The sequence below is a fragment of the Peromyscus eremicus genome, chromosome 1 (genome assembly GCF_949786415.1).
Source record: "Peromyscus eremicus chromosome 1, PerEre_H2_v1, whole genome shotgun sequence".
Classification (NCBI taxonomy): domain Eukaryota; kingdom Metazoa; phylum Chordata; class Mammalia; order Rodentia; family Cricetidae; genus Peromyscus; species Peromyscus eremicus.
In genome coordinates, this window is record NC_081416.1 from 119899617 (window position 1) to 119923236 (window position 23620).

A 23620-nucleotide genomic window follows, 5' to 3' on the forward strand; every position below is an offset into this window, starting at 1 on the left:
CAATATCCTATAACAGCCCCAAAGACAGCAGTGGGAACAGAGGTAGATAGGCTGGGGCGGGGAGGGCATTCTGGTCAGGGGTTAGGACGGAAGAGTCTGAACTCCAAAAGGAACAGGTTGACTTGCAGGTAACATCTCACTCTGTGGAGTTAGATCTTTCTTAGGGGGTGGGGTGGCAGGGAGATTGTGCCCTTGATTGTTTCTTGTTAGGACACAGTGTCTCAGCACCTGAAGAGCACAGGTGCTCTTTCCTTATTTCCTCATTCCTTATTCCTGGCACGAGCTTTGGAATGGATCAGGAGGCTTGCGCAGATGCTGTCTCTCCCATCTGTTCTCCTTAGGAGCTGAATGCTCTTTTCTGTATCTGAAGGCGGGTCCCAGATGTGGGGCTGGCTTGCCATGGAGCCTGGCATACATATGCTTGTAGGCTGGTATCCTAATGTCTTGGCATGCTGGAGTTACCATCTCAAACTACTACCCCACCCCACCCCACCCCCCATGCCCCTGGCTCTCAGGCCTGGTTCTCCAGGCATCTAATTCCCCAACAGCAGCTGCTAAGGGAAGGGGAGCTGGTGACTCTGCTAGTATGATTCCAGGCAGCTCCTCCCCAGCCCCCCTTGGGGCCTGAACTCCGTGGAGCTGTTGTTCTGGAAGATTTGTTTATAATACTAAACATATCAGATAATTGAAAGCTAATGCTGCTGTCTGGATCACTACGCATAATATGCCTAGGTAGCAAATCAATTTCCTCGTTGCCCCATAAGTTTCTGAAGTCAAATAAATGCATGACAAATTGTGTATGTGTAGAATGTATCTCTCTCACACACACATACACACACAGACACATAGACACACACACACACACACACACAGACACAGACACACACACACACACACACACACACACACACACACACACACACACACAGAGATGCATGTGGGTTCTAATGCTGACTCATTAGGAAGTGGACTTCCAGGCTCATTTCCCCAGCAGACAACTTACATTTCAGGTCAAGCAGGCCTTCCTCTTAGAACTAGACTCAGGCAAGTTGATGGGAGCCCCAGGATTATCTGGGGACACACTGGAGAGTAGAGATACCTGTATATATAACCTTTGTTTTTGAAGTTATTTAGTTCCGTGTTAGAGGAGTGGGAGTATACACATACACACACACACACACACACACACACACACACACACACACACCACCTTCTTTACACTTTATGCTTTCCTTACACCTTCTGTGTTAGAGGAGTGGGATATATGTATATATATATCTCACAGAGAAACAATTGTTTCAACTACCTTTTGCCAAGAGGCCAAGCCAAGAGTAGATACAATAAACATAATAATGGTGAGCACTTAGGTGTCACCAGGTAAACATGGATTATGACTTCACCTGGAAAACACCATTTATGAGATACTTCAACCATCTAGAAAGAGGAATGAAGCAAAGAATAAGTATCTACCGTGTACGTGTTTGTGTGTGTGTGTGTGTGTGTGTGTGTGTGTGTGTGTGTGTGTGAATTTTCTTTAATTCTTTGAGATCCTTTCCAGATCTTATTTACTCTTACTGACTATACACTTCCATCATTAGTGGAACTACCTGATCATGCCCTAGCAGTGTGCATTTACTCTTGAGGACAAACACACTGCCCCTCTAACCCTCATATTACCAGCTTTCCATAAGGACTGTAGAGGCTTGAGTGTCTGGCCTGAGGGCATCCAGCTCCCAGCTCCACAGTTGTTGCCCATCTAGGCTGGACTCCCTCCATCCATCAGCCTTTAGCTACCTCCCTCCAAGAGGCTGCAGAGGAGACTGGCCAGGGCACATTGGAAGGAAAGAGGCTGCTCCAGCTCTGACCCTGACTCCCATCGTGCTAGCAAAGAAAGAACCAGAAAAGTGCTGAAATGGATGTGCCCTTCAAATCAGAAATCACATGGAGGAAGGGCCATCTGAGGCAGGGGAATGAGTTCTGTCCACCCAGAAAAGGCTCTGAAGGTGTTAGGGTGTCAGAGTCCAGCAGACATTGTTACTGTGCTGTGGGGTTATCAAGAGAGTGTGACTCTTGCTCTGTGTGCTGGGTTTGAGAAGTCAGGGCCATATGGACTGCCTTCTCAGGAGAGGAAAAAAGATGTAGCAAGGAACTTGACAATGCAAAGGTTTTATTTTAAATTTAGTTGTCTGGAAAATTTGGTAATGAAGAACAGCTCATTAATAGCTGTGTGAAGTCACACCAAAAAGAACAGCAAAGTGACAGGAAGGGAGGGGAGGGAAAAGGTTGGAAAAGGGGCAGTGCTGGTCCTATTGTGTCTGCAGGAAGCCCCACCCACCAACTTCCTGCTTTGCCAAGTATCCAAGTAACTAGGAAATTTTGGCTGGGGGAGGGTACCCTGACCCTCTTGTGGGCTTCCTTACATCTTAGTTTTCTCTAATTATATGGCAGTGGATGTCTCCATGTTCTAGAATTTTCTGGGTAGAGGGATACAAACATTAAATACTGGGATTATAAACAATGCATGACATGTTTTTAATTAAAATATGGACCACACAGTCTGTACCAACTGATTTTCAGATTCTCGGATGTTGCCAGGTCATTTCCATATAGGTTCAAGTGACACAGACAGAGGAAGAGGAAGCTATGGGACAAAATATCGTCTGATTTATTCTAGCACAAAAGGGCTTTGTATCTTCAATTAATACTTAGTTTGTGCTTTGTCATATTCCAAAATGGGGTCTGAATCAGGAACCCTGGTCCTGAGTCTCCAGGATTTAGAGATGCTACTGTGCATTTTGGAGAGGGGCTATGTTTCTCATGCTATGGGGGAGACTGCATAGCCACCCCTTGACTACAGTCTTCTAAGCCCTGTTCCATGAGATCCATCCTGACTCCATTGGAATTTTCGAGCTGCACATATAAGCCTGGTCTGGCTCTGGAAGTCTGTGTTGTCATGGACCATCCCATTTTGTCACACTCTCTGGAAAAGGGATGTGTACAAGGTCCTGGCAGAGTGGTGGTTGGCAGTTTCATGAAGAGGCAATGTGAAAGTTCGGGGGCAGGACATTGAGATGAATGAGGGAAAAGGCTCTTGGCAGGTGGATGTCATCTATAACTCGTTCACACCCCTGACTTGAGAGGGTCCTGAGATCCATGGCTTTTCAATGTCTCTCCTAGACTCACTGGTGCAGGAACAGGCTTTTTGTTTGGGGCCATGGACTCCTAGTGTTTGATACAAAGCAGTCATTTTCAAAAGTGATGTTTTAAGCCATGGGACTCCAACTTCAATGACAACTTTGGCAGGTGCTTTATATGATAAGGCAAAGGTCTTCCTCTCAGGGCTGGGGACCTCTGGGGCAGACATTTTGCTACGGTCTGTCCTGTGTGTCTCTGTCCCCTACCCATCAGATGTTAGTGTTATTCTTTCCCCAGTTGTGACAATCAAAACTGTCTGCAGATAGGGACAACTGTCCCTTGGGAGACAAAGTTACCTCCTCTTGAGGCTTTTGCTGTTAACATCCTAATGTGGAGACAATTAACATAAGGTAAGGGAGAGAACCCAAGTACAGCATTTTGGTACCTCTCTACCCTCTCCTCCTTGTCCTTGATTGGAATAGGTGACACCAGGGGACTGAAGGGCTGTGGGTCCCCTACTTGTCATGCATGCTACCACCTTCCCACCACCACTCTGAGAGCCCTCTTTCCCCCTAACCTGACAGCAGGCTTTGCGAGACTGTGGGTATAACCAGTCTAGCTCCTATCCCCCACAGGCTTTATTTAGGCCCTGACCTTCCTTTAAAAATGCATACTTATTGAACTGGAGTACCCAGAAAAAGCGCCAGACATGAAGAACCCTATGTACCGACACTAGGTTCTGCCTTCCCCACTTGGCATTAACGAACCCATGCCAATTGCACTCTTACCTCATCTCCTTCATTTATTATACTTTGTAGATCCAGCCTTTTCCGCTGAAACTTGTGGCCTTCTAATAGCAGCCAGCAGTTACCATAAGTGACCTCCCTTGTTTGGTACCAAGCTGTGAGTCATGGAAGACTTGGCAAGCCCTGGCCAATGTCATTTGCAAATGTCAAGGCTGCACCTTCTCTGGCACGCTTCTCCTCTGTCCTGCTATCACCCACCATGGGTGTTTTCTTTCTTTTAAAAATCTGTTTATTTAAATATACATATATATTTATTTTTGCAGCTGCTGCTGTTGTTGTTGGTAGTAGTAGTGTGTGTGTGTGTGTGTGTGTGTGTGTGTGTGTGTGTGTGTGTGTGTGTCTGTGAAGACAACATATCTATCAGAGTTAGTTCCCCCTTTTCATCTTGTGTATTTCTAAAGACTAAATTCAGGTTGTCAGACCCAGTGGCAAATGTCCTTTATTTGGTGTCTCACGAGTTGTTTTCCTAGAAGTCATGAATGATAGGTTTCCTGTCCTTCTACCTTTCTGCCATAATGGGTCATTAAAAACAATGATGACCCTACTCTTCTGCTTTTTTAAAAAAATTAATTATGGCCAAGAAATGACAACTTCTAGCAGAAGCATGATGCCTTCTGTACTCGAAAACCAAGGAAAGACTTCTCACGTAATCCCCATGGTTAGTGTCTTCCAAGGACTGCTATGCATCCAGTCCTACAAGGGCTCTTGTTGGTTGTTTATTTTTCGTGTTTTGCGGTACTGAGATTGAAGTTAGGGTCTCAGATAATCTTGATGAGTAGTGGAGCTGCACCCCTAGTCCCAGGAACACTCCACCAAAGACACTCCTTCAATTTTCACGTCATTGTTATGAGGCAGACATTTTCTTAGCCCCATTTGACAGCTGAAAAAAGAGAGGCACAGACAGGTGAAGTGGCGTGGACAGGGTGTCATTGGTGGAGTGTTCCTGGGGCTAGGATTAGCATTCTGGCAACCTTGCTCCGGGCAGGGGTTGGCAACCCTTTTTTTCTATAAAGAGCCAGAGAGTCAATCCAGTCCTTGCAGGCCATATGGTCTCTACAGTGTTGATTCAACTTTATAACTTGAAAGTAGTTATAGATGACAGTGAACAGATATAAACACAGAGATGCACATTTCATCTAATACTTAGCGGTCACAAAGTATGTTTTTCCTTTGATTTTTTTTTTTAAACAAAATCTGAAAATGAACCTCAGTTTTGAAGCTATACATACAAACTGTGGGCTGAATTTGACCCCAGCCCCGTAGTTTGCTAATGACTGTTCCAGAGCCCTGGCCTCTCACCACTCTGCGATGTGGCTGCAGTATTGCTGTTCCCTGACTGATGAGCCCTCAGAGGCAAAAGAGGACGCTGGAGGATGTTATTTAATTTACGGGGTCGGGGGGGACTCCACATGGATGCTTCACGCACTTGCCACTTCTCAGTGTGGGGCAAGTCTAGGAAGGGTCCGTTTGGAAGCATAAGTCACGAAGGCTGAAATGAATGAAGTGTCAGGACACAATGACTGGCATCTCTACAATCATCAAAACACATTTATGGAATGCTAACGGGGCCAAGAAAGTGATTTCATGTATTTAAACAATTTGATTGATAGCTCCTTGTTGGAAACAGATCCGTGTAGGAAGGTGGGCTCCCATGAACGAAGAGCATGCTGTATAAACACTGAGATCTACTTGGTATTTGACGTGGCCCGTGGCCCAGGAATATCTACTGGAGAGGCTCAGTGGCACAGGTGGTCCTATTCCTCTTGGCTTTGCTTTGCATCTGAAATGTTGTCAGTGTTCCTACCTTGGTGAAACCAGGGCATGAAAACTGCCTTGAAACCATGAGGCTTCCGGAGAGAAGGCGTCAGAATTAGAGGCCAATGCCAACCTGGCCACCTGGTCAATGTCCCCAACAAATGCCAGTGTCTCTGGCTGCTCCACAGGGGCTCTGGGAGAATGTGTTTCCAAATGGGCTCTTGGCATACCTTGCCACTGTGCGGCTCTGAAATGCTGCCAGAAGTCCCGGCAACTGCAGGCCCGTTGCCTTCTTGGCTCCAGCTGGACTGGGTGGCAGATGGCGGAACCACTGGTGTGGTCGGACTAGGGAGGAGCTGTCTGGGAAAAGTCGATTTTCTGGCTAGAGTGTGCCTTAGGTAACTACATTCTTGACCGAAACGGTACTGAGACCTTTTGTATATTGCAACCTCTGGATACTAAGGAGAGGGAGCTAGGTTCCAGGAGTGCTGGGGTGGATCATTTCCTAGGATCTTCTGGTACCCCATGGGAAGTCATCTTTCTTGCAATATTAGAGCAACAGAAAGGTCTTGGTAATGAGCAGTGCAGTGGTTTTCGACTTGGGCACTCCAAAATCAGCAGTGAGGAAATGCTGGTCCCTCGTCACTGTCAAGGAATTAACAAAGACTGGACCCATACTCATGACAAGCTTCTCATCATAGCAAGATGACGAGTTTCTTTGTTTTGAGCTGGAGTTTAAGCATTCGACCCGTTAAAACTGGTTTGTGTCTGTTGATAAAGAACTTCAATTAACAGTGATTTTTGTCTCTGATTAATCTTAGACTATGAATTAATTATTACTTAGTAAGTGTAATCTTGCTGGACACAGCCCTCTTGAAAGCCAAGGCCTCGTGAGGGAAAGCTCTAGAAAAAGATCTCCAAGATGGAAGCAGGAGGAACTGCTGTGGTATGGTACCTCTCCTACAAAGAAACAAGAGACAGAAATTGGTTAAAGTACTTGCTTATACTGCACTCAAGTCTCAGAGATTCAACTGAGCTTGCTTCTCAGAGTTTCCATGTTATACTCTTCCTACTACTCCATGGGGCCCCTGAGTTGTTAGGGGGCCCCACCTCTGGAGTAACTTTTCTGCCCAGTTCAGTCTGTTGGTTTCCTTGAGCTCCAGATGGAATGAACTATGGTCATGCAGATGGAGTGGTCTTCTGTGCCCTGGTGGGTACATGTGCCATCTGTATGCCTTTCTCCTCATTTTGTCTGCTCAGGAGTCATGCTCTAAGACAAGCCACACCTCCCTTCCCCACAAAACACGTCATTTATATTGTATTGCTGTGCAGGCATTAAGAAAATGAAAAACAGAGTCTAGAAAGAGCCTGACCTTAGAAAATCCTAAATAGGAACAAGAAGGAAGTAAATTGAATAAAAAATTTGGGGAATGGGTTTGACGTGTTCTGGAGCAAGGGATGGCTGCTGAGCAACCATCCTCAGGCTACGCACTTAGAAACTGTGAATCCTTCATTTCTGTCCATCCAGAGGGAGAAACTGAACTCAGAGTTAATTGGTGATTTGTCAGAAGTCACGGCTCATGCTCCAGGCTTCAAGCTCATGTCTGACTGTAACGCAGGCACCCCGCCCCTGGCTGCAGTGTCCTGACCTTTCCTCTCTTCCTGCAGACACATAGAGAACTGGCGAGGCCTGCACACACTCAACGCTGTGGACATGGAGCTCTACACAGGACTCCAGAAGCTGTAAGTACACTGGGGTGACTTGCTAAGGAATAACTGGGATGCTGCCTGTCATCTTTCGTGGTGAAGTAGCAGTAATAGGAAGTCTTCCGTCTCAGTGTTTTTAATCAGGAATCTTCTTTGGGGATGGTTGGCATCACCCATTTGGGGACTGTCAGGGGCCACCTTAGTCGGTACAGGCCTGGGGGTTCCCTGAGGTTAGGGTTTCAAGGCAGCCTTGCCCCCATGCCTGCTGGGATCGTGTTCTTTCTTCAGTCCTGTGCTTGGCACAACCCTACACCCCATCCCCAGTGTTCGGTTCTCATTCATCACTGCAGTCAACTTCAGTGCTTTAGACATGGGGGAGTGGGTGCGAGGAGGAAAAGACACAGGAGACTGCAATCTCCTTGTCTCTGGAGCACCAGGAGCTCTGATCCTCAACTGCTGGTCAGAACGGGGAGTGATTAGGTGCCATCAATGATTGCTCATATTCCAGTCTTCACCTCGTTCACCAAAGGAACTGGGCTCATGCCTCTCATTGAACCCACAGTTGGCCGTCTAGGGTGACTAGTGATGAGGAGAGCTACAGCCCACTCGCAGGGCTTGTCTTCCTTTGGCTGTAACCCCTGGGATTTTGCCGAACTTCTTTTTCTCTCTGCGTAGGACCATCAAGAACTCTGGACTCCGGAACATTCAGCCCAGGGCCTTCGCCAAGAACCCCCACTTGCGTTATATGTGAGTAGAACTGGATTTGGGGAGAAGGTGGGGGGGTGCATGCATGGAGATAGCCTTGGACGATGAAGCTGCCTTTGATATTTGTTGTCCTTGGCCAAATCCTTTTACTTTCTTAGGCCTCCAGTTTTACCTTATTAGCATGAGCATTTGGGATTTGGTCATCTCAAAGGTTTTCATTAGAAGAAATCTAGGGCTGAGTGGGAGAATCTCCAGGCTTGCAAGTTTGTACCTTTTTTATAATGAAAATTTTCAGTTTTATGGGAATGTAAATGACTTACTATGGACACGACTCTTCTGAGAGTATGTGTAGGACTGCAGGTATGTGTATGTGTCGATATTGGGGATTACTGGAAAAAGGAAAACAAGACCAGACCGAGTATAAGAAGAGTCTAGATTCAATACAGAAGGACTTTGAGAACTGGAAACATTTGCATAAGATCTCGGGTCTTGATGTGGGATAAAACAGTGGACACATGGTCATGGGTATATGTCTCCCTCATTCTATATCTCCTTCTTGCCATGGAATGGATCCTCTAGGCAGTGGCTCTGGACAGACCTTGCAAGACTGGAATCATCCACGTGGGTGCTTTTTCTCCAGGTCTGGATCTGGGTGGGTAGACTGTGAGATTTGGAGGGAGGACAGTCGACTCTTGTGAAGCAAGGGAGCATGAAAGAAATCCTATAGTAAGTGAACAAGGACAAGACCATTGACACCTCTACAGGGGTAGACTTGTTGTCTGGGTCAGCTCTTTCTCAAGAACAGCCTTGTGGATCTTCAGTGGGTATAGCCCAAAGAGCAGAGGGTATGCACGGACTGGATGGCATGGGTTCTGATGCAAGTGGGATGGAAACAGAGGTGGACTAGTCTTTCTTTGGGCCGCTGTAGTTGGCACTTGATAATAGAAGGCAACTTGCTGGGTAGAGATCTCTTATCAAGAAGAAGAGATTGTAAGGGATGCTATGAAGAAGTGGCGCACAGCGGGTGTGGGGGTCAGAAGAGATACTGACCAATTGTGGTTGGGGAGTGGTTCCTTTGTTGCAGAGGTCTCGACTGTACTCTCAGGTCTGTGCATTTTGCCAAGTACAAGGTGAATAGTTATTTGTCTCTTTCAGCGACTGCTTTGTGTTGAACTTTCTTTCTTCCCTCTGGAAATAGCAAGCTCCCTGGCCATTGCCTGGGGCCCTGTGTACTAACCATGGGGGACTGAGACCTCCCTTTTAACTGTGTAACTCAGCTCTTGCTCCCTTGCCCTGGTTTATGCCCTGTGGCATGATTCTCCCGATGTGTGGCAATGATTCTCCCCATGTGTGTGTTCTTCGCAGCCGTCGGCATAACTGCAACCAGAGAAGGGCCTTGGACCAGATGTTCCAGGTGTTTATTTTATTGGGGATTTGAGTTTCATTGTAAAATGTCCCAAGGGAAAGAGCCTTTGACCTCTGAAAGGTCTCCTTTTTCACAACATCCAGAGCTCATGAAACCACATGTCCATGCGCAGATCAGGTGGGGACAGTGGGGACTGTGAAACCGCATGACAGTTCCAGCTGACTACTGTTGTGTGAGGTGTAGCCCTACTGTTACCAGACTTTCTGTTTATTCAAGATGAACTGAAACTGCAGCACCCACTCAAAGGCCTCTGCTAAACACAGCAGGGACCCCTGAGGAGCTTGAAGGTTACAGGCAGCAGAGACCACAGGGTAAGGTACACAGTCCAGCTTGTCCAGGGGGTTTTATGAGTGAACTTTGGCCGTTTATGAAGACACACCCCAAATCCCTACTGAGTGAATTTCCCGGCAGCTTTGGGACATTTTCTCCTGGCAAACGGTCCAGGTTTCGCTGCTCTCTCACAACATCTTCTATTTCTGTCTTCTAAATGCATTTACAAGTCTTCAGGCCCCAGCTGAGCAATCACAAGGCGATCACTTACTCCAACACTAATTGCCCAGCCCTGGCTTGGCGGCTATTTCTTACTTTCTCCCTCCTCCCCCTTTTTAAAGGGGAATGGCTGAGAAGATGTTTCTTCTCCCCTCTGTCCAGAATAAGAAGCAGGAAGTGATATTCTTGCCCAAGTCACCTCAGTCATCCGATGGGGGCAACCCAACTGTCTCTCATCTCTGAAGCTGTTCCTGTCACCAGTATAATTCATTCCCACATCAGAAAATGAGCCTATGATGTCAAGGTCAAATTTTGGCAGCAAGCATGATGGGACATTAGAACCCTAGGTTTTCCTGAAGTCTATGAGTGACTGTGTCCTATTGACTGCTTCAGTTTTCTTCTCTCTTTTGCTGGGTATGAACAAATGAGATATTGGTGAATACACATTCAGAAAGACCGTTCTGAAGGACTCGATTTTATTTTTAACCTTCTTGCTTAGATCAAGGAGCCTCAAGGGTAAGGACTTTTCAGCTTGGTAATGGGAACATCGGCTTGCTAAGCTGTAAATTGAGCATTAGGGCAGTGTCTGTTCCAGGCACAGACTACATGACTAATGTCCTGTACGGCTTTTAGCCCAGCAAGTAGAGTTCAGAAATGATGCTTACTGATGATAATGTGTTCTGCTGTTGCTGATCACAGGACCCAAAAGGAGGGACAAGATGGTCTCAGTGACTTTCCTGACCTGTCTTTATCCTGGCATAGCTGGATTGCTATTCCATGCCTTCCATCTCCCCTGTGCCTGCAATACACCTGTTTAAATATCTGCCGTCTGCTTTCCTTGAATATGGATGAGTCAACTTGGATACATTTCTTTCTTCTCTCTGCTTAGTCCCTACTGCTCTCAACTCTATGTAGACCACTCTATGTGATGCTCATCCAAGGTAAGATCTCAGCAATGAATGAGTCTAAAACTTTCTTAGTTCTAAACATTTAGAGGCTACATCTACGAACATTGATTGAGGATGATCCCCCCAGTCTTCTTAGACCTGCTTCTGGAGCTGGTTCTTTTTTTTTCCCTTTAAGAAAGTTGTTTTCTGTAGCATAGCTCACACACAGGCTGGATCTCTGAGGGGGTGGTCCTCCTTAGCAGAGTAATGTGGATGCCGTCTATGAACTGTTCTCCAGTGATGGCGTTTCCTTTCATCTTAGAGCGCTTCCTGATTTCCAGGGAACCTTCACGTACTTCGTCTCCCCAAGTTCTCATTGTCCTCCTGGCGGCTGGTGTGGTAGGAAGCTGTATTTCATAGGTGCAGGGAGAAGGGCAGAAATAGAGGCTTGCCTGGGTTCTTAGGTTCTCTTCCCAGGAATCTTTCGATGATACCTACGGCTAAGAGGGCCAACAGCAACAACACACGGATCAACCAAACCAGCCCCGCCCCCTCCCCACAAAAACCTGAGATGCTTAGCAAATGACAAGTCTCAAGGGGAGACGTTGCTTAGCTGGTAAAGAGCTTGCTGCATTTGATCTTCAGAACCCATCTGAAAAGCAGGTTTTGTAATCCTGGCACTGGGGAGGCAGAGACAGGCTTGTGTTTCCTGGCCAGCCAGTCCAGCGGAATCAGCCACCCCAAGCCGGTGAGAGAGGCCGTCTCACGAACACAAGGAAAGACATCTGGAGCTAGCCTCTGGCCTTCACACGCACACAGGTGTATGCACAAACACACGCTCATGCACACACACGAGTACACACGCATACCGGCACACATCTCAAAAAAACAAGAGGGAAAGGCTAATTAACACTCATTAAGACTTTATTATGAGCCAAGGAATGGACCTAGATCCTCTGCAGAGTTGGGCTCACTTTACTCTGCCTAGTGTCTACCTGAGAGCTCCTTTGTCCCCATTCCGTAGATGAGCACACTGAGTCCCACAAGACACTGTTGATTTCTCCTAAGGTCCTACCGTAAGCTAGTGGAGGAGTCAGGTTGAGGGTGCCAATCCCTCTGACTCTGAAGTCTGTGTACGTTCTCACATCCCCCAGTGTTTCTCCCCTCTGTTTTCTTAGCAAGTACTTCTGATGGGAGGGATGCGGGGTCTTTAAAGTTTTATTAGAGAGCTGCAATTTCTCCCTGGAGATTTAGCACCATCCAGCCTCAAGAGCTTGCTTGAGAAAGCTGTTTAGTTTCCTTCCCTATTCAGGTCGGATCCAGTACCAATGGTTGCATTGCTAACTGAATATCTTTATTGTGAAAGATTTCTTAGCATTAGCCTATGGCCTACTTATTTCTAAGAATATTTAATGTAAGATTCCAGCAAGCCAAAAGAATTTCTTTATTCCCTCGGAATTGGTTGTGGTGGGATCTCTCATGTTTAGTTGTTGTAAGCAGAAATTCGCTGGATCTGTTCAGCTGGGAATCCTGGCTCCCTCCCGGCTGCCAGATATTAGGGCAGGATAAGGCGCGAATGCCTGGATTTGGACATGATTGTGGCAACGATGTTAGGTTTCCAAGGAGAGAAGGTCAGCTGTGCTTAGGTGGATAGGGATAAAGGACATGGCTGGAGGCCCCACCCTCCTGGTCACTGGCTGGACAGAATGCAATTCATTTCTCCTCAGGGAGCAGGGATTAAAACATGGTGAGGCTGATTTATTATGTATTACAAATCACTAGAGGTTGAAATAGCCCGATTTTGGACTCCAGGCTGATAGGCTGATATTTTAATAATAAACGTTTACCTCCCTGCCTGCCCCTTACCTCTGCACTGAGACTTTTTTATTCTGAGTCTCAGTGGGGTTGGTGACTGGCACACTTGTCCCCTTACTGCCTCCATGCAAGTGGCCTTCCTTCTCTGTTCTGTGTGGAGGACGCAGCCATTGAATATTCTGTATTATTGATGATAGCGAACCAAGGGCTTTGGAGAGTCAAACCTGAGACTTACTCACCGATGCTTGGAAGGAAGTATAAGATCCCCTCCTACTTATATGACTGTTCTGAACCTTCCCGTAAGACAAAGCACGCAAAGAGCTGAATGCAGCACATTTTGAAAGGCTCAGTGCCCCCTCCCCCTTGTGGGCTGGTTTCCAGTTTCAGAGATTACAGATAGTTAACCTGGAAGAGCTGCTAGAACCGATTCTCCAATTCAGATTCTTATCCCTGCTCCCACCCTCGCCTCTTGGCTCTCTGTTCCATACCCCCATGTGGGTGGCTAAATCATATATCGAGCTTAGCTCAGCCAAAGTGGGACTCTTTGTTTGGTTTGGTTTTGAGACAGGATCTCGCTGTACTGCTCAGGCTGGTCTCAAACTCAAAGTGCTCCAGCCTCAGCTTTCTACAAGTTGGAAGAACAAGCCGGTCACAACCAGCCTGGTTCCACTTCTCACAGCAACATTTCACTCTCAGTAAAGTCGTAAGGCTGATTTCTTTCTTTGTTTATTTATATTTTGAGACAAGGTATCTTGTAGCCCAAGATGGCCTTGCACTCACTCTGTAGCTGAGGATGGTTTTAACTCCTGATCCTTCTAACTCCCAAGAGTAGGACTGTAAGTGTGTGCCCTTGTGCCTGGTTCAGAGTGATATTTTAAGCACACAGATTCAACAGTGCCGCTCCTCTGCCTAAAACCCTCCAACTACTTCCTGCTTTATTTACAGTAAAAGCCCAAGCCCTCACTACGGCCTCAGGGTTCAAGTCATGGCTCCTGCTTCTGTCTCTTTCCCTTGTGTTTTCCCCTTGCTTTCTCTGATGTAGCCTTGAGCCTTCTCTCCCTTCCTGGATATGCCAGGCTCATCCCCCACCCTGTGAGTTTTTGTATCTGCCAATCCATCTGACCCAGAGACATTCCCAGCCTTGATCTCCATGTCTAACCCTGCTCACCATCATTTTCTCTAATATCACTTGCCCTTTCAAGCTTTCTCTGACCATTCAAACTTAGTGACCATTCTTCTCTTTACAAACCTATCACTTTTTATTATATCATGTGGCTTGATCATTTCCTTGGACTTTTTTTTTTTTTTGGCTGTTTGAAAAATAACCACTCAGTCATTTGTGTGATAGTTTATATTAGATGTCCTCTACCAGAATGTAAACTTCTGTGGGATGGAGACTTGGTATTATTTGCTGTTCTTTACCTGGTACCTAGGACAAGGTGAGTGGCTCTCCTCTGCCTTGACCACTCTGTGGGTAAGAAGATGCCTTGACTGATGAGTCTCGCCAAGATCTCCATGTGTAAGAGCAGGGGCAAGGCAAAGACCATACTAGGTGTGGCCTTCTTTCCTTCACATTACCCTACCGACTTGGATCCTGTCTTGCCGTAGTCCCTCAGACTTCTGTGTGTGGCAGAAACCATTGTGCCGTCCAATTTAAAAATAAGGATATATGTGAATTACTGACGTTCTAAGAATGTGGGGGAGTAATTTAACAGCAGAGAATTGCTTTAAGTGTATGAAGCCTTGGGTTTGATGCCCAGCATTACAAATGCCACACAGCATACTCACCAAACCAACAAGAACCAACGTGAGCAAAAAGTAACACTACAGAGTCATAGCCAACAGCACCCACCCTGCAATGCTGTGCACAAATGCAACAGTCCAGTGCATCTCTGAGCATCCTTAGCTCTGCCTGCTCAGTACTTCCACCAAATCTCCTGCATGAATTATTGCCTCTCACTAAATGTCATCACTAAGGAGATAGGTGAGAGTATGTGTTTTTGAGATGGATTGATTGAGTTTGGATTCTGGTTCTGTCCTATGTATATATCTGAGTGTCCTGGGAAAGTGACCTTATCATCCTGCTTATCTGTGCCTCATTTTCTCATTTGGAAAATGGGATAATATGTTTATTAGCAAGATGAAACATGTTAAGCCTTATCAAGTATTAAGGAGAATGTCTGGCCCATAATGAGAATCAGTATAAATTGAAAAAAATTGTTAGTTTTTGATTGACAGCGTGGTGGTCAGTCTCTTGTTATGTGACTTATAAATATGTAGTGAAGCATGATTTAAGAGGTCTCCATGTCCCCTCAAAGTGCTGCACGCTGCAGACAATTAATCAACAAATAAGATGTGCTTCCTGTCCTTAAGATTTACCAATGTCAAAACAGTGGCACCTATTTTTATTTTAACCTTTAGAGAGAGTGATTAAAGCAATAGATTTTACCCCAACATAGGGGGATGAAGACATAACTTAGTGACTGTTTTCCTAGTTTGTAAATGACCCAGTGTTCAATCCCTTTCACCACCAAAAATAATATAAATATTTATCCTCGGAGAAACCATTTTCCCACACATAGACATAAAGTTTTCCTGCAAATTTCAGAGCTGTTCAGACTTCCTTTACATATGAGCTAAGTGCTCCTTTGGAGGTTGTCCCCGAGGGGTGCACAGTTGAGCCATTTAAAGAATAGTCTTCCTGTCAGATGTGGTGGCACACCTCTGCAATCTCAGTACTTGGGAAGTGGAGGCAGGAGGATCAAGAAAGAAAGCACTTATCAGGCAAGAGGAGTAGAGTTCAGATCTTCAGAATCCACGTGGATGTCCGGTGGGCACAGTGGTTAGCCTGTAACTCCAGCATTGGAAGGGGAAAACCCAGAGCAAGTGTGGGAGACTTGGATTTTGGTGAGCTCTGGGTGTGGCAGAAAGACCCTGTCTCAAAGAATAAGATGGAAGAGTGATTGAGGAATGCTCTCCAACATCAATCTCAGGCCTCCGCATGTATGCACTTACACATACATGTATACTGGCATACACACGTATGCCTACACACATATGAACTCACACACAGACACACACACATATTTGAAAAGAAGAAAAATGCAAAATAAGGGATGTGGAGTTACAATGGACTATACTTTAAGCTCCAGGCCAGCCAGGGATATATAAGAAAGACTGTCTTAAAGATCCAATCAACCAAACAGAAACAAGAAAAAGAAATACACCAAACTCAAAACTATTCCAGACTTAGAAAATGACATTTTATATTGCAACATAAAAAAGTTTCTTTATTTACCATTTCCACCATCGTCAGATAAGTTAGGGATATACTAGGTATACTAGGTGTCTTTCTTGGGAATAATGAAATTTTTCTAAAATTGATCACAGTAATGGATTACATAGCTGTGTGAATATACTAAAACCCTTTGAGTTGTATACTGTGTGTATCTGTATGTGTGCATGTACATGCATACATGTACACACACACACACACACACACACACACCTTGTGCTTCTTCTTGGTAGAAGCTTCAAGCATTTGCATGAGGGCCACTGTATCTCTTTTCACTCTGCTATGGGGGCAGAATACAGTGATGCTCCAGATGAAGGCTGCTCCATTAGCCAGAATCTTGTGGGGAAGATGATGGGATCACACCACAGCTGACCTTCTCTGGTCATGTAGTGTGAGAGAGAAATAAACTTTGTGGTCACTAGAAGATGAAAAAGAAGATCCATACGTGACAGTGTCTCTACTCTGTACCCGAAGTAGATGGGCCACCAGGAACCTACCACACACTCGGTGGCTTGATTGTTACTACATGCCTACCTCCACTATGCAGGGAAGAAGACCAGAGAGGTGGGGCCCTCTTACAGTGCCAGCTTTGAGCCTTCTATCAGTTAAATATACAAACTAGCAGATAATGAGCAGGCTACAGCTCTGCAACGTTTGACATGCTGCCCAGACAGTTGCCATCCTCTGTGTCTTCCCACAGAAGGTGCTGGAGGACCCTGGAAACCTCAGGGGTTTTGGTCAGAGATGGTCGGAAGTGGAGGAGGTGATGTGGGTCAGGCCTTGGAAGGGGTAGGGGTCTGGGTTAGTGAGAAGCCTTCTCAGGGCACAGTTGCTGCTACCATGGCTATGGATAACCATATCCACTTGGACTTCCTCCTAGAGCTGTTTAGACATGTGTTTCTGCTTCTAGGCTGTTGTGTCTGGCCATCAGGTAAACAGAAAGAACTGCCAATTAAACAGGACTTGAAAATGGAGCCATTTGCCCATGGGATAGGATTTCCACAGATTCCCTGATTTGGGAAGATTGAGCCAGGACCATATGCAGTGGTGTATTTGAGTGGTGGCCTGGAGAGGAGCCAAGTGTGGGAAGGGGGCTCATAAGGATGGCTGTCAGTGTGTGAGAGGTACTGTTGAAATGTGGTGGTTCTGGGCAACTCTGCCTCACATTCCCTTGCTTCTCTCTACTGTGCAGTGATCTTGGATAAGCTCCTTAACCTATTAAGCCTGCTTCCACACCTCTAAAATGAGGCACTATTTAGATGACCCAGTCTTGACCTTACAGCATTTCGGGGAAATTCTTTCTGGAAGAAAGGTCTGAGCTGGGACACAGCTGGAACCACAGGGGGCCAAGGCCAGAGGAAAGCTCTTGTCAGTTTGTTTTGGCCCTTACTGGCTGCCTTCTACCCACCTATCTTGTCTCTCCAGAGGGGTCAAGCATTCCAATCCAATGACTTCCAAGGGTGTGGCTTCTGGGAAGCCCTGCTGTGTGCTGAGCTTTTACTGATGCACTTTATATGTCATCCTATGCTCATAATTCTAAGTACGTGCAAATCACCCTCCCCATTTTACTCATGGCTATCTGAAGCAGAGAGAGGTTTAGGCAACTTGCCGAATTCCACAGCTACCAAATGGCAAAGCCAGAAGTCAACCACAGGTAACCACCTCCTGGGACTCTAGGGCCCGTTCTCATGATAGCCCCGTTCCACCCTCTGTTCAGCCCTGGCGTTGTCAGTTCTCAGGACTCAGCTGGAGAGAAGGAAGGTGATATACCACCTACTCTAGAACGGGTTCTGAGGAGGGAAGGTCCACGGGAGACCACCAAAGGAGCACCTGTGGTCAATTCCTGCTTCCTACCTGGCAACGGACAGGGTGTCTGTGAGTGGGCAGTGCCTCTTAGCTTCCTAGCCGGCATTTTGGTGTCTGTTAGCAGTTATTTACACTGGGTGAATGCTCTGCAAAGAAAAAGATGCTCAATGATCAATGAGGAGCTGTTCTGTGCCATGTGGTTGCAGGAGCCCCGGACTTTCGGCCACTCACTTCCAGGGCTGATTTCTCTCCCTCCCTCTTCCTTGGACCCTGCCCCAGGCAGATCCATGTCTGTGTGTGCTCACCCTACTATAACATCTGTGATGGGAGATGGGAAAAAGGAGTGCTACGGCCCCGTTCCAGTGTCCTGTGACTTCAAACCTACGTGTGCACCTTGGGCAGCTGACTCTTCCCAGTGCAGTGAAGCTGTGTGACACCTGGAGATGGGTGGGGGTCCCTTCATTCCTTCCATAGTTCAGCTCCTGTGACATGGAGCACATCTTTTCTCGTTCCTCTTACACAGATCATCTTACAGAACCCCAGATGAGTTTGTGCTGCAGAACTGACCAAACTGCAGATTCCTAACTTGGCTTTCTCAGCGGCTACACATTTATCTGCTGCCTGCAAAGACCGTCAGTTCCCAGTCCACTGACACCATTAGTCGACTGGGCAATTGCCTCTCCTGGGGCCTTGGGTAGAAATCATTCCCTGTTCCCCAGCGAGGCAGGTGGCAAGCTTCTTCAATTGATTTTCTCTCTTCACGTCCATTTGTGTGTCTCCTGCAGTCTCCTGTGGTCCTGGAGACTCATGTCCTCCCTGGTAATTTCTCTGTTTACTGTTTTCATGGTCAGCATTCTGATCCACTCAGGGCAGGACCATGGTGACCCAGATAATGGGACCATGGACTGCTCTCGCTGGCCCACTGCATGCTTACCATATCTTTTCACACAGTCTTCTTAGCAGAAAAGCCCTAAAGTCACCTTAGAAGCTGTCCTTCCCAATTCCAGGCATCTCGGGGCTCAGGATCCCCTGAACCAAACCATTAAGGCTTTTCTTATAACCTTTTAATGTTGAAATATTCAGTCCGCTGCTGAGTAAACACTCTGGCCTCTGGCCTGCGTGGTTCCAAGCCTTGGGGGTTACACAGTGTGTTCATATTTTCTAGTCTTGATTATTCTCAATAGATTTTCCTTTCTTTTTTTCCCCCTCCCCTAAGGCTTCATTACTTCCCATTTGTCCACATCTCTTTTGTCCATTTCTCTTGTTAAGGACAGATTTAGAAAATGAGTTTAGTCCCTTGGCTGTTTTGGAGTCATCATTAATTTCAGTTCCACTTCATCCTTTAGCAAGCTGGCGTCTCACGTCTCCTCCCTTGTTTCTTCCTGATGAATTTGCAGAAGCCCCCTCTCCTCCCTGGTTAACCCCTCTGTCTCCAAGGGACTGCCTCGGTTCTGCAGAGCTTCTGCTTTTCCTGGGTGGTCTCTTAGGTAATCCAGCTGCTGACACTGCCCTGAGCTTGAAGGACCCCAAGTCTCTCAGAGGCGTTAGCCATGCACTAGCCCCGACTGACTTCGTCTCTGGATGCAGATGCGGTCTGCCTCAACGCATTCTGACACCAACCTGAGAAGCCCAGCCCAGACCCCAAAGCACACCTGCAGAAAGGCCTGTCTCTGCAGCGATGACAAGCATCCCCAGTGATAAAGACTGGGTCTCCTTAAATCATGCTTCCTCAACATTAAGAGAGTATCTGAAAAGTAAACAAGAGGGACTGGAGGATGTGATAATGAATGAGGTTGTGAGCCTTGGCTTAGCCATGTCTCACCCCTGTCCTCTTATCATCTTGGCTAAAGAACCCTGTCCTAGGATTTTCCTTGAAACACTAGGGATTAATACTAGCCACAGGACACCCTCTCCTGTGGCTGCACAGCATAGGTGCTTACTCAGTGGTATTTCCTCTATCCAAAGCTGTTTCAGAAGTTCAGTCCTTGTTAACCTCTACAAGGACTTTGAAGCTCCTCTGGGATTCTAGCCGTGGTGTGTGTGTGTGTGTGTGTGTGTGTGTGTGTGTGTGTGTGTGTGTAGTTAGTTGGTGAGGGAAGTAGGCAGTTATAGTAGGAATTTGCTGGAGCCAGGTGGGTGCGGTACAGGTCTTCTGGACTATTTTCTAGCACATGCATCCTTGACAGTTCTTAAGAGGTGCTGGTGCAGTTATTGTCATGGGGAGAATTGCACCAGTGTGTTATTGTCATCCTAAAGGAGGGACTTGAGGCAGAAGAGTGGGAGGGAGGGACACAGAGCTGGATGTAGGATGTAGAATGTATGGTTGGTAGTTGAACATCCATGCCTGCCTGCTTTAGTTCCCTTTTCTCATACAGATGTTTCTCCTTAGTCTGGTCATCACTCCACCTCCAAGTTTACAACCCCATTTTTTTCTTTTGTGTGGCCTTTCCTGTGATTTCTTTCTCTTCCTAGGATAACACTCATCAGATTTACCAGCCTATGCAGGCTGAGGAGGCTGCAGTCTTCAGAGGATCTGTGATGCAGGGGACCATTTAAGGTCACCTGCCTTTCTCTGTGTGTTGGTAGAGGGCATCTGCCTTGCTTGGGCTGGGGACTTTACTGAGAGTTGAGGTTAGTTGGAGGAGTCACTTATGTGCCAAGAATTCCAGAGTGATAGGGGCCCAGGAATCCCTGGGAATTTTACAGTGGACCTTTTGGGAGCTGGAATCTTGAATCTACATCCTGAAGTGTGGATGTTGGTCTTTCTGATACCTGTCATCCCCTGGTTGATGGCTGCCATGTTGTCATGGGGAATGAAGGAGTATAGACCTACTCTGTCAAGAGTGAACAAGTGGCTCTTCCTCTTCATACACATCTATAAAATGGGTCTAATCTTATAGTTGTCACTCTCCATACACCCCAGGATCACTGTGAAGATGGAGTGAATAGTGATGGAAAGGGACTTTGACAAGCACCCCAGAGGATATCTTGGGGCATGCTGTAGCCTATGTTCACTTTGGGGGAATAGGCATGTTGAGCCAGGGAGTTGCCCTTCTTCCTGGGCCTTCCCATCTTCCTGTGAGCTCAGTGCTTAAATGTAGAGGTTATTGCTGCATGTGATGTCCCTTCCTTATCACAGCACACAACTCTAGGGAAACTTGACTAAAACACTTTGTCCTCTTGTACTTGGCTAAAAATGTTGACAAGTGTCTGTTACTGTCTTAGTTTGAAGATCAAGCTTTACAGAGTTTGAAAAGAATATTGCTGATGAAAATGACATCAACCTCATTCCTAGGGACAAGCTTTTCCCTTCCCTAGAACCTGACATTTAGAAATCGGTGGCTTTGTGCTTTAGAATACTACAAAGGCTACTCACAATAGTCCTTGGAGTCATGGGACACTTTTTTGAAATATGAATGCATTAATTCCATCCAAGGACATCTATTGATGTTCTACTCTGCTTAGACAAAGATGCCAGGAACTTATGTTTAGGTCATGATTTCATGGACAGAGTTTGGAGTGGGAGGGGACAGTGTAGAGACAGTTAAGGTACAATGAGATGGGAACTGAGATCCCCCCATATCATTTAGCAAAGGCAGCTGATATGTATTTTGGGAAGAGGAGGGTTATAGCAGCGATCGCTTTCTGGACTGATGACAGGTATCCTTAAACCCATCAGTGTCTGGAACTTGGCACCTGCAAAAGAGTTGATGCAGGGAATGAGGAGACTATCTCTAGGTAGAGGGCACTGGATGCTGTATGTCTAGAGACACAATGTGTTTGTAGGACCACATGCCTATGGGGCTGACAGCACGACTCACCATCATTTGGCAGTGTGGCCCTGTCTTAGTCAGTGTTCCATTGCCGTGAAGAGACACCATGACTATGGCAACTCTTAACAAAGATAAACATTTAATTGGGGCTGGCTTATAGTTTCAGAGGTTTAGTCCATGGTCATCATGGCAGGAAACATGGAGGTATGCAGTTAGATGTGGTGGAGAAGTAGCTAAGAGCTCAATATCTGAATCCTCAGGCAACAAGAAGATAGGAGAGACTCTGGGCTTGGAATGGGTTTTCTGAAACCTCAAAGCCTACCCTCATTGACACACTTGCTCCAACAGGGCCACATCCACTGATCCTTTCAAATAGTGCCCCTCTCTGGTGACCAAGTATTCAAATCTATGGGCCTATGGGGGCATTCTCATTCAAACCAGCACAAGCCCCAAGGACAATTTTGCCAAAGAGTTAGAATCTTTGGGAACCAGTTACTTTTCTCATTAATTTGATAAAACACCTGAAAGCAGCAACTTAAGGCAGGGAGATTTATACTGGCTCATGGTTGAGGGGCTGCAGTCTGTCATCTATCATGAGGATAAAAATGCGGCAGGAAGTAGCTCCAGCTACAATGTTAGGAGCCTGTGGCTTGACTTCTTCCATCTGGAGATTCCAGGAAGCTCAGAGAGAGAGAGAGAGAGAGAGAGAGAGAGAGAGAGAGAGAGAGAGAGAGAGAGAAAGAGAGAGAGAACAGAGGAGGGAGAGGGAGGGAGGGAGAGAGAAGACAGATGGGGGAGAGGGAGAGAGAGAGAAGACAAAAGAGGGAGAGGGGAGAGAGAGAGAGAGAGAGAGAGAGAGAGAGAGAGAGAGAGAGAGAGAGAACAGAGGAGGGAGAGGGAGGGAGGGAAAGAGAAAGACAGAGAGAGACACAGAGAGAGAGAGAGAGAGAGAGAGAGAGAGAGAGAGAGAGAGAGAGAGAGGGGAAGAGGGAGAGAGAGAAGACAGAGGAGGAAGAGAGAGACAGAGAGAGAGAGAGAGAGAGAGAGAGAGAGAGAGAGAGAGAGAGAGAGGGGAAGAGGGAGAGAGAGAAGACAGAGGAGGAAGAGAGAGACAGAGAGAGAGAGAGACAGAGAGAGAGACAGAGAGAGAGAGAGAGAGAGCTAGTGTCAGCTAAAACCTCAAGGCCCATCCCACAGTCCCAACAACTCACTTCCTTCAGCTAGGCCTTGTCTCTCCAAGGTTCTGTAGTCCCCTGAGCTGGGGACCAAGAGATCAAACACAGGGCCTATAGGGGACATTTTATATTCAAACCATAACGCTTTGCTTCTAAGGATGCCGTACTCAGGTAGACCCTGTGATCTGACACCCGCTCACTGAAGCAGGTGAACTCTTCACTTTTGAGCACTCAGGGCTGCAGAAGAACAGAGCCTCCTCTGTTATGGCCACATCCGGTACCAGTCATATGCATGTAGCATCTCTGTACCTCCTTCTGCAAGGACATCTTGGTGCTTTCTCACCAGGGACCCAACCTCTCTCACATTCAGTTGCTTTAAGTGTCACAGCGTCCTAAAGGCTGTCCCTAGATCTATCTCTCTCTGCCTCAGCCTGCATAGCCTAAACATTTTAATACCATCCTCCTAAATGTGACTCTGATGTTCTTAAGATATGATTCAAACCCTCTGTCTCAGTCTATGAGGTGATTGCCTGGTCCGTGCAGAGACCTGGGTGGGACAGCACCTTAGAAATGCAAGAAAGTCTTAGGACCACCCTGACATTTGCCCCTGCTTTTTCTGGTGCTCTCTGGGCTGGCTACCCCGGGCTTCCCAGGTTCCTCAATGTACTTATGCTGCTTCTTTCTCAAGGAATAGCCTTTACCTGGGTTCTGCTTCCACTTTGGGATTTTTCAGTCAGCCCCAGCTTGCCTCAGTTAGTACCTGTGTCTTCAGGTTTCATTTCCAGGCAATTGAGTAGGTCCAGAAGGCAAAGGATCTGAGCAAAGCTCCAGAGCAACAGAAAGTAA

The 23620-nt window shown here is 46.6% G+C and overlaps 1 protein-coding gene across 3 annotated transcripts in view; it reads left to right on the forward strand.

Annotated features, from left to right (window-relative positions):
• The window catches only part of Ntrk3 (neurotrophic receptor tyrosine kinase 3), a 366962-nt gene that overhangs the window by 51465 nt on the left and 291877 nt on the right, over positions 1-23620 (forward strand). For all 3 annotated transcript variants that reach the window (XM_059272815.1, XM_059272828.1, XM_059272822.1), the window contains exons 2-3: positions 7365-7439; positions 8079-8150. In XM_059272815.1, coding sequence (XP_059128798.1) covers positions 7365-7439; positions 8079-8150 — 147 coding nt within the window. The remainder of the gene's footprint in view (positions 1-7364; positions 7440-8078; positions 8151-23620) is intronic.